The sequence below is a fragment of the Lactuca sativa genome, chromosome 5 (assembly GCF_002870075.4).
Source record: "Lactuca sativa cultivar Salinas chromosome 5, Lsat_Salinas_v11, whole genome shotgun sequence".
Lineage (NCBI taxonomy): Eukaryota > Viridiplantae > Streptophyta > Magnoliopsida > Asterales > Asteraceae > Lactuca > Lactuca sativa.
Genome location: NC_056627.2, coordinates 34,868,596 through 34,880,728, shown reverse-complemented (window position 1 = coordinate 34,880,728; position 12,133 = coordinate 34,868,596). Strand labels below are relative to the sequence as shown.

General features: G+C 35.8%; 1 protein-coding gene across 1 annotated transcript; it reads right to left on the bottom strand.

The window, feature by feature from the left end:
• Nucleotides 1-297: 297 nt before the first annotated feature.
• On the bottom strand, nucleotides 298-3,624 carry LOC111889073 (histone deacetylase 6). The gene is made up of 6 exons (XM_023885205.3): nucleotides 2,906-3,624; nucleotides 2,324-2,764; nucleotides 2,089-2,231; nucleotides 900-990; nucleotides 671-795; nucleotides 298-551 (listed from the first exon to the last, which is right to left on the bottom strand). Exons 1-6 carry the CDS (start codon nucleotides 3,449-3,451, stop codon nucleotides 491-493), a joined length of 1,407 nt encoding a protein of 468 aa, XP_023740973.1. The 5' UTR covers nucleotides 3,452-3,624; the 3' UTR covers nucleotides 298-490.
• Nucleotides 3,625-12,133: the final 8,509 nt, after the last annotated feature.

Here is a 12,133-nt window from a genome sequence, read left to right as displayed (position 1 = left end):
CAAATTTAACGAAACCAGGTTAAAATTATCAGAAACGAAACTAAAACCCACCAAGTTTCCGTATTAGATATTTATAAATATTTACATAATACAAAACCAAAAATGTTTAACACCAATAATAATAATTTGGTCGAATCAACGTAGATGAAACTTTTTACACCAAAAAATTTGGTTACTTTTAATCTTCAATGTACATATTAGAAATTGAAATAATCTAGTAGCATTTTTTTGTCTCAAAATAAACCACACAAATTGCACATATTTTAGAGCTAAGATCCACAACTATAAAACATAAACTTGGAAGAACAAAAGCAGTCTAAAACAGTAAATTCATATCCATGTATGCCATTCTCATACAATTAAACCAACAATTTACAAAAAAAAAAAAAAAAAAAGTAAGCATTTTGACTATTAATCTTCTAAGTTTTTTTTTTCTACTTGAAAGCAATCTAATAGCAACTTCATAGTTTTTGTTGTTGCAGAAAACAACTCATGAGGGAGCATCCCTATCCGACATATCTTCATCTTTTATGTTTCCCCTTGCATGATCCCTGTGTTTTATTTATTCACGGTTAAATTTTTTGAAAACATTTGACTTTTGAGGTTAACCGAAATTACTTTTTAAAGTTTTGACTTTTGAGGTCAAACAAATAGTAAATAGTAATACTACCTTGGATTGATATGATTTGCATTGAAGCTTTGTCGCCGAGGCTTTTCTTCTTCATCAACATCAGAATCATATTCCTGACCACTCCATATGCGTGGCTTTGCCCGTTTCTCCATGGGCTCTTCTGGCTATTTTATTTTTATTTTTATTTTTTTTAAAAAGTAAAACATAAAATAAGCACGAGGCAAATACATGAACTTATTGAATGATTTTAGATTTTAGATTTATTTACCTCTTCGGGGACTTCTGTGACAGGTGGCGTTGTCTGAAACGGGACACTAGGAGAATGTGGTAACCTTGATAGTTGCTCCAGCAGCATGTTCCTGTCATATTTCATATTCAAGTCAAAATACAGCACACACAAATGTGTGTCGTGTGTGTGTGTTTTAACTATGAGCTTTTATAATAGTTGTTGTAAGCTAAAAATGGAAACCCTTTTGGAAACTAGAAAAAAAAAAAGAATAAATAAAAGATGATGAATTAATCATTAAATATCATTAACATGTTTGGTTTAGCTTGAAGGAATGGAATGTGTCATTCAATTATGTTTTGCTATGCATAATTAGACACGAGAATGAAAAGAAATTGACGAACAAGGACAAAACTGTCTGATTTATAAAAAAATGACTACTAAATAAGTTTCACATTGATAAATTTTATGAATGTTGGAAATATATATATTCTATAGATTTAATAAACTGTCGTAGAACAAATTTTCATTTATCAACTGAAAAATAATTTACTATAACTTAAAAGCTTTAAACGAATAGAATACCATGAGATTTCAAAATTATATTATAAACAAAAATTCTAGAGTTAGTTTAATTAAAATAATAATAACAATAATTTAACTTGATTACTTAAGTTTAGAGATTTTGTCTACTTTGAATACAAGAAATTTGGCTCTACAAGTTTCACCTATTGAGGGGTATTTAAGGCATTCCAAACTAGCATCTGTAAACCTTTCATCTAAACTGACATGTGTGTACGCTTGTTCACAGTTAACAAAAAAGGATTGAAAAAAATATATTAGTCGATTAAGGGTGTCAAAAATGAATAATAATAATATGATATTTTTGCCTATTTGATGCCAATCCCTCACAAGGACTCAACAAGCCTAACATAGGCCACAGGATCCCTTTATATTGGCGTTCATTCATTGAAGGGTATTTATGACATTTGGTTAAATGTTAGCACATACCTTTTCATCAGACCAAAAAAATATACCCAAACATACAAAAAGATAGACACAAACATAAAATTAAAAAGAAGGATACTATTGACACCCTTAAAAAGTCATTGCCTATGTAAAATGTCTATCATGTGCAATTTTTAACTAAGTACACACATCAACACACAGTGTCTACATTTATAATATAATGAAACCATATAAAGCTGCAATATCTAAAACACAATCTCACCTTATTTTCTCCAAATCTTTAGGAGTGTTTTGATTGTCAAGAGGACTTGGCTCAACATGAAGCGTGTAATCAGGTCCAAAATACTCATAATACTCATTGTAAGGCAGCTTATTTTCAGGTTCAACCCCAACAGCAACTGCTGTCTGAAAATTTTCAAAGAAAATAAATTAAATTGTATTTGCTTATGGAATAACTAATTATAAGAAAAAAATGTCAAAATAGAGAAAATAAAGACCTCATAACACCAACATCGGGCGACATTGCGGATTGTATAACCACCACCTCCTAAAACCATGAGAGGAACATTGAATGATCTAAGATACCTGAGACAATCTGCATGACCTTTCACAGACAAATTGAAGCACCCTAATCTATCACCAGCCAATGAATCTGCCCCACATTGAAGAACCACTGCATCAGGCTGATAAACCTCCATAACTTTGTGAAGAATGGGTCTAAATAGACCACGAAAGCTATCATCATCCATTCCATCATTCAAAGGTACATTTAGGGCGTAGTACTTCCCCTGATGTGCACCAATGTCTTTGATGTGTCCAGTTCCAGGGAAAAAATCCCCAAATTTATGAAATGAAACTGTCATCACTCTGTCAGTGGTGAAGAAAGCTTCTTCAACCCCGTCTCCATGGTGGATGTCAATATCTACATATAGCACACGCTGCAAAATAACAGTATGTTATGAACATCGGATTCTTATAATCTTAATATGAGATTGCATCATTGTAATACAGATTCTTAAAGACCTAATTTCCATATTTGCAGAATGTGAGATAGAAATACGGAGAGTGAAGATGCATACCCTGTGGACTTTAAGAAGCTCAAGAATACCCAAAACAATATCATTAACATAACAAAACCCTGAAGCTTCGGACTTCTTCGCGTGATGTAACCCTCCGGCCCAATTTATCGCAATGTCGGCGTCTTGCCGGTTAAGCTTAACAGCGGCTCCGATGGATCCACCTGAAGACGCTTGGCAAAACTCAAAAATACCATCAAAAACTGGACAATCCTCTCCAACGTTGAACCGCTTGAGGTGGCGAGCATGAGTGTGGTCATGAAGGGTATCCGGAGTGACAGAAGCTAGAAAGTCTACATAATCGTCGGAGTGGAACCGTCGGATGTCTTCTGGGCCAGCGGGAAAAGGACGAACGATCTCCATGCGACGGTGAAGGGAGTAATGCACGATGAGGTTGTGGGCCATGCGGATGCGATGGGGTTTCATTGGGTGACCTTGGCCGTAATAGTAGTCGCCGATTGAGGGTTCGTAGAAGTACGACACACGGCGTTTTCTCCCATCAGGGCCTGAAGGGAGCGACGCTCCTCCGACTGAGGAGGACTCGACCATTGTGATTCGCGGCGGTGATGCGTTAACCGATAACTAGAGGGTAACCAAAAATCGCCGCCGCGATGGTGAAGACAACTGAACAGTAGGCCTGCGGTCCGTTGGAATGATTCGTATTCGGGTCGAAAAGAGTAGGGCAGGGTTTACCGACCCTGGACCAAAGAATAAAGCAAAAATCAAGAGAGCTAGGTTTTTAACTATTTGGGATATCAAGATGAATTTTGTATAATTGTATTTATTTAATAAAATTTTGGGGATAGGTAAGACGAATTTTGTATTTATTTAATAAACTTGAGTAATCGTTGTTGTTAAACTCATGGTTGTCAAAATCATAATTTTGATCGTAGGATTATACGATCATACGATCCTAGGTGTGAAAAACGATATGGATCGTAAACGGATCATATTTGAGGTAGGATCGTAAGATCATAGGTAGGATCGTAGGATCGAGATCCGATCCAATCCTACCTTCCCTTGATTTCTTTTTTTTTTTTTTTTGCAAATGAAAATTATTTTTACCATCTAATAGCTTTTACCATTTACCAATTTACCGTTAATCATTTTGTGTTGTGACTTATGACTATTATTTTGAAACTTTTATAAATTTTAAATGAAAAATTAAATGTTTGAAATATTTTTCATGTTTAAAAATTATAAATTAATATTATGTTTTATTTTGTGGGATCTTAGGATCCCGATCCCGATCTTGCAAACCCAAAAACGATCCTACGTGGGATTCCGATCTTGACAACCTTGGTTAAACCTATCTTAAATTGAATTTGTATATTGAATAGATGGCACAAGCGTTCATCTCTTTTGAAGAAACGGACAGTTTAGTTAACAATATTGAGAAATATCTTATAATCAATGGGATGTTACGAGTTATATCCTTTCAGAATGGCCCAATGTTTTATATCATATGTGATTTTAGTTTTATATTTAGCCCATATAAGAAACTTGTCATAGAATTTTTGAAAAGTGGATTCGAAAATTAAAGTTTATGTGCATTGAAAAGAGGAGAAGAAATTTAGTATATATAAGACGGTTTTGGTCCAAAGTGGATCCAAATATGGCCAGCATATACGAACTTATACACTTTGAGAGATATGAATCACAATGATATCATCATTGAGAATAGATATTACTATAATATAAAGTCGTTTTTGACAAATTGTAGTTGAAACGATCCCAATGTATAATTTTATGTCAATTACAACCAAGGTTTATCACTTAATTTGTTTACCGAAATTTGTCTATGATTATATTACAACAACTTAAAGTTCAAATGAAAGTATGAAATTATTAAGTTTATGCAAAAGAACATATACATATAGGACTTGACACTTGCCTAATGTTAAAAGGTCAAAGAAGTTGGTGACATGTTGAGAGGGGAAGCAACTATCCTTACCTTAAACAAACAAAAATTTGATAAGTACAATGATCATAAGGTAGCAAAACTAATCATCACTAAGTTAGTAAGTTCCAACTGACATAATACGTAACTATACAGGGCATTGTCTTAGAGAGGGTCTCGATTAAGCAGGCATGTATGTGAAGATGTAGGTTACTTACTATTAGTTGTATATTGTCTTAGAGAACGTGCATATACAGGGGGATAGCTATAAAATAGGAAATTACAATCTTCTAATTTTGGAGCAATATTTTGACTAGGTAATATATTAAATACCCTACAAATATACAGCTAATAATATACAACTAATATACAGGTAATACTTACTAGTAGATAAACAAACCATGTGAAGCTTTGGGATTCCATTGGACTAGCTTTTGGACTTTTCATATGCATCTTATCTTTTAGTAAGCAAAAGACCAAACGTTTGTGGGATACATGAAACAATAACATTGTTTGTACACCCTCAGTGAAGGTGATTATCGAACTTAATAAAAATCTAAATAAAATTTATGTAACAAAATATTGCTAAAGAGAATTTATAAGGTATATACTTGATTACCGAGGTATCACCCACCGAAGCATAAAAGTCGAACCAACCTTTGGCTCGCCATGTCAAGGAACAGAGTTCCACCCAAACAAACAAGGTCGGCTAAACGAGTGATCGTTAAGCCCAATCAACGGGTAGCACAAACAATGGTCCTATTGTTGGGCTTTGTATACTACAACACTCCTATGGTGCACATACATGTAACACCCAAATTTTCAAAATAATTTTCACATTTTATAAAACACATTTTCATTCATACTCGTTATAAAAACACCATTGTATCACATAGTCAAAACATAACATCATATCCCAAGATCAAAATATAAAAACTCCTCATGTGTGTAACATCAAGCTGGCGCCTTCCCGTGATCCTCACTGGTACCTGAAACACATAACACAACACTGTAAGCATAAATGCTTAGTGAGTTCCCCAAAATACCACACACAACACATATTAGCCACTCGAGGCTATAACTCTGTTTGACCCTCTGGTCAATGTGTCTCAGTGGGACCCTCCAGTCCCATAACTATGTGGGCCCTCTGGCCCTAACTTTGTGGACCTTTCGGTCCTAACTCTGTAAACTCTATAACATATATATCATAAAGCACATAAAAATCACATCATGCAAGAACATACAAATACTCTGTCTCATAACTCTAATTACCACTCTAGGTAAAGTATAGTTAGAAGACTCACATCGGGTAACTCGGTGAAATCTCGAACTCTGTAAAATCCGATCTAGCCTCCGCCTAATCATATGAAATAAACACTCTAAATCAATACATCTCTCAAGGCTAGACTATTCCTCCTCTTAGTACTCTCAGAAGGGTAAAAGACCATTTTACCCCTCTCATGGCTCAAAGACCCTAAAGTTGACCAAACCCTAAAAGTCAACTCCCTGAGGTACGCTGCGCGTACCACACATGTACGCTGGGTGTACCCGGTGTCTTCACAGAAAGCGGGGTGCGGGACCCCTTACACCGCGCGTACTGGGATTACGCCCAGCGTAACTCCCAGTTTCAGACTTTAAGCATTTTGGGGTCTTAATCTGTTAAAACCCACGTCCAACTTCTAGATCTGACCACTTTTAACCCTCTTAATCCATAAAGTCGGCGACTTTAAGCCTTTGCATGGTTGAACAAGTCACTAACACCCATAATACTCCACTTCCTTACACTAGAAAGTTCAATACTCATGCATAACCTCATATCCACGACCGAGATGGAAACTTTATGGATTTATAACACAAATAACACTGAAATGGGACAGATCTAGGTCCATGGAGCACATTACACTAATAAAGTCTCCACCTTTGGGACTTTTAACCCTAAAATGGTCCATGAAATCATCTAACCAAAAAGAAGAGGAAAGTGTTGAACTTTATACCTCCAAATGCAGCTCCTTCCTCTATAGATCTCAGATCCACCCTTACACTTCAAGCTCTAGCCTCCACAAGTTCCTCTCCTTCTTTTTCACACAGACACCAAGGCACTTTTAGCTCCAAAACACTCACTCTCAAGCTAAGGACGATTGGGAGGCTCTCTTAGGGTTTTACTCACTGATATGGAGGCTGAGAAATGAGCCTTAGCATCCATTATATAGTGCACAAGTCAAATATTAGGGTTTGCATCTAGACCCATTACGCCCAGTGTAACCCTGGGTACGCCCAGCGTACCCAGGCGAGTCTGCGTTGAAATTAAGCGCATGAGTACGTTCAGCGTACTCCCCAGTACGCCCAGCGTACTCATTTGCTAAAATAATTCTCACAAGGACCACTTTTGACAACTTGACAAAATGGAAGGACATAATAGCTTTACCTGGATTTCGGGATGTTACAATACAACCCTAATTCTTTGGATCTAAGTTTTCTCTACTTATACATGCAATAAAATATCCAAAGCATAAAGCCTACAACTAGCATACAATTTGATACTTGAATCATAAAAATAGATTAGATGATTACCTCTTTGTTGTAGCTTGATGTATTTGACCTTTAAGAACTTAGCACCTCAAGTGTGATGCCCCAAATGCTTCACAAACACCATGAACAAAGGAGAACTTTTAGAGAGAGAGTTTCTTGGCACCAAAATTCGACTATAGCATCTCCAAGATCACTAGTGTGTCAATTTTGTGCATAAAGGGGTTACATACATAGTGTAGAATCCAAGAGTCACATGTAACCCTAATTCTTACACTTAGGCTTATGATCCATAACTCATGTGGACTAACTCTTTATGGGTTCTTATATACATTTAGCCCATCATGGATCAATAGCCTAAACCATATGTATCACTAATTTACATAATTAGTCCCCGTTAATTTAATTATTCTCTTTTGATCACTAAATTAATTCTTGATCAATACTAATTAAATAATATAATTTCTCAATTAATATATTATACTTATAATATATTAGTAAATCATAAAGAACCTCTTTCTCAAATATCCATTCTATCAAATTGTCCTGGTGAAGGCAACCTGAAATGGACCATGCTACTCTCGGGTCAAGTACATACCAATTATAGTTATGGGCTTAGACACCTAATTTAACAGTCTCCTACTTGGATACGTCTAATAACTATAACTGCAAGTACTACTTAAACACCAACTAGCAATCGTAGCTCTTAAAAGTCGTTGTCGAACTCTGACCCAGTCAATGACGTGTCGATAAGATAATGGATCATATATTCCTCCATTCTACAAGATATCATATGGATTGAGACATGGATTATAATCATTATCTTTGTGCATCTGTTATTTCCCGATTTCCGATTTATGACGACTGACTAATTGAAGAAATCAAATCAGTCCAGGCTTGGCCAAGCGCTTAGGGTTGTCATCATTAAATCATCGAGGGGCCTAATATCGCTTTTATCCCTATAAGGGTAAAAGGAATGGATAAACTTTGACTCATATGCTTGCTATATTTACTCATCAAATCACACACAACAATGTGTTTTATAACACCAAGTTACTGGTGCGTTTACGCATCATCAATGCGCAACCGATTCGTAAGCTACAACTCACACGTCTCTGTTTTAAGAATATAATATATTATCGTCTCACAATCACTCGTGATAAAATCCATGAAGTGATTCAGTGTGGGTTTAATCCAATACTCGAATCTTATTCTAGGAGTACTCATGAACACTGCAGCAAACTTGTGCTATGTCTAAAACACCTAGACAATCTATAGTCAGATTCATGACAGTCTTGCCTCAATACCTACTTCCAAAGTATGATCGGCTGTGGATAATTTGAATAATCTTATTATTCTGGAATTCAAAACATGCAAAGTGAAACACAAGAATAATCGAATCCAATATGGTCTCAAAACTTAGGAATATAAATAAAACACCTTTTATTTAATCACCATATTGATTACACATTATTCATTGTATAATTTTTCGATTAATCAAATTAATACTTGAATTAAAACAATAGTTATGTCATGCTCTAAACATGCACACTACGTTTGCATACGATCCTCTCTTTGTGAAATAAATCAATGGACAACATTTCAATGATGCTCATTTCATAATTCCAAATACCTATCTTAAATGTAAGAATACCAAATTCTTGTCATTTGCTAAAATCTATTAGATTCTAAACTTATATGCAATGATCCTCTTGTAATGATTATGCACAAAACTCATAGAGACTTGGCAATAGACATTACAAAGTATTCCCTTTAGACATTGGTTACTGGACCAATTTCATGGAAGCGAAATCTCAGATTCAAAGTGCATTCCTTTGAACATCCTTCTTGCATTAAGGTTTCTAATCTTACACAAATTTTATGATTAACTTCCACTTATGGAACATTTCCATAATTCCATATAACTAACACTTATGAACAAGAGTTATCTCTTCTCAGAACTTGTCAATATGGACCTTCAAAAACTTATACTATACTTCCAACTGTCCACAAGCAACCAATTTTTGGTAAACCTCAAATTGTCCTCGACAATTGCTTAACCATTTTAGTCATATCTCATTCTAGTCCTTTTTCCCTCTTAATGCCCTTGGCATTTGGAAAATTAGAGCAGATTAATATTATAGCATATGCAATCGATCCTATATCTGAAGCATATGGAATACGATTCATAATGGTTTACATAAAGATATGATGCTTTACCAGTCTCTCGCTATAACATTTCCATATATAGAATTTCCTTATGTCAAATCTTTTCATCATAACATTCATATATATATATATATATATATATATATATATATATATATATATATATATATATATACCCTTTGACTAAATTTAATTAAAATCTCAATCTAAGGTTTTAGATTTGAAATGAATTATGAATTCCTCTCCCTTAATTTTAGCAAAACAACTATTCAAACCCTGTAACTTTGCAAATTGAAAATTTTGTTTTCTACAATTAACATTGCTAACTTACAACACTTAACATAATAATTGTGCTCCTACTAGCATAATAATTACATTCTTATTAGCATTTTAGTGGTGTTGATTATGATGGCATGTGCAGAATAAGAAAAGATCTAGTGAATCATGTAAACTCAAGAACACAATGAGTAAATAAATCTGGGTTTAGCTCTCATTAGATCTTGAAAGAGTATACAAATGGGTCTTATACATATTCTCTCTCTAGACTAACACTCCAAAATGATCATTCTACATATGAGTGTCACTCAGGAAAGACAACTCTTTTACACATCAACAAGGGTAAGTCGCATCCAAGCGTGACTTTGCACCCTAACATTCTCCCCCTCAAAGTTATGATTGGATGTTCGGCTTCAATATCCAACGAGCTCGCGTGATCAAGACCAAAGTCCCCCTCGAAGTAACACCGGTCTTCAAATCCGCAAATGAATACCCGAAAAACTCGCTTCGAATACCCATCATTCTGTGACAACCGTCAAATTCTGGTCAAGTCAAAGTCAAATAAAGTCAACAAGTCAAACCGGTCGACTCAATTAACCCGTGGGTACTAGGGTTTACGTTAGGTAATTACTAAACAACTCGCTATGCTAATGAGAAATCATCAATCGAAAAGTCCGTACATCTAGATTCCCTTAACCTAAAACTGTGGTATGTAACGAACCAAACCGATAAAACAATGTTGCATACTCATTGGGAGTGTGTAAGGTCCTTAAACATGGCTTAACGGGCTTACGGACCTTGCGTTGCGGAACCAAACACTCACAAATGTCACACACGAAACCTCTCTCAATCGTTTTCACTCTATCTCTCTTTATCTAGAATCTCTCCCAAATCTCTCCAAGAATGTGAAATCTCTCCCAAATCTCTCTTTGTATGTGAAATCTCTCCCAAATCTCTCTTTGTAGGAGAAATCTCTCCAAGTATGTCAAATCTCTCCCAAATCTCTCTCAAAAGTTCCTTAAACTTTTTGTAGTCTTTCAGGCCATTCCGACCCTTAACCAGGTCAAAAACCGCTTAAAACGGGGTAAAAACAGATAAAATAGACTTAAGGACCCGAAACCCCTCTTAAGGAGCCGAACCCTCTTAAGGAGCCGAACCCCTCTTAGGAACTGAAATTATCAGAAGCGAACTTGTCAGAAGTGAAGGTGTCAGAAGCGAAGACATCAGAAGCGAAATGCACATCTCGGACCGAACCCTCTCAGGAACCGAAGGTCCCTTCGGACCAAACCTCGCATAGGCCGAACCCTACCTTCGCCTTCGCCTCCTACCCCCCTTTCGCTCCATTTCACCTTCGGCCCAGCAGCAGAAGGGACCGAACCTCGGCCTAGGACCGAGAGGTCTCGCAGGAAGCTCTTTTTCACCCGGTTTTCGACTAGTTTTGCGTTTTAGGCCCGTTTTTAATTGTTTTAACGCGGGATTTTGACCCAAAACTTTATTTTAACATATAAGGCGCCATATTTATTAATTAATCACGTTTTTGGGGATAAACCCTATCCAAGAAGAGTGGATGAAGTACAAGAAGTGGAGTGTTGACTTTTCTTTAGTTTATGACACAAGCAACCACCCATACCCACTCCATGACTAACCCACACTCCTCCCCACCATCCCTAGTCACTTCCTTGTACCTTTCCATCAATCATCAGCCATTTCCCACGTTCTTAGAGATGGAACATCCATCCTCTTTCCTCACACTTCATTCATTCTCTCATTTTCCACCAAAAGATCCAACACTTTTCTCTCAAACTTTTTCCCTCTATTTCGAGACTCCAAGGCTGATCATCAAGCTTTATTATACTCTTGGTAAGTATAATTCATCCTCCTTGTGATTATTACACTTCATTCTACTCAAATCATTGATTGCTTACACAAACTCCATCACTTTGATGTTAGATTCTCAAAAATCTTCAAGGCATCTTCAAGTGTTCTTGAGTTGAACACTTCTGTTCTCCAACATTCATCTACTACAATCACATAAGGTGAGTTCATGCCCCTGTATTTTCATGTTTTCTTAAGTTTTAAGGGGGGGATACAAGTTAAAACACCAAGAAGATAACTAAACTTTTCTAACAACTTTCATCAGAAAAGTTGGACTCCATTCACGGACTCTTTTGGACAACTTAAACATTTTATTTTTCAAAAATGTATTAGGTGAAAATAGTTCAACTTCTTAGCTTTAAAATGACTACTTGCACATCTCCATACGATTTTTCTACAATTTATGGTGATTTTTACAAAACTGCCTATCATTTCAAACATCAATCCGGACCAGTTTGTGATTATGGACTTTTTCACACAAGTTG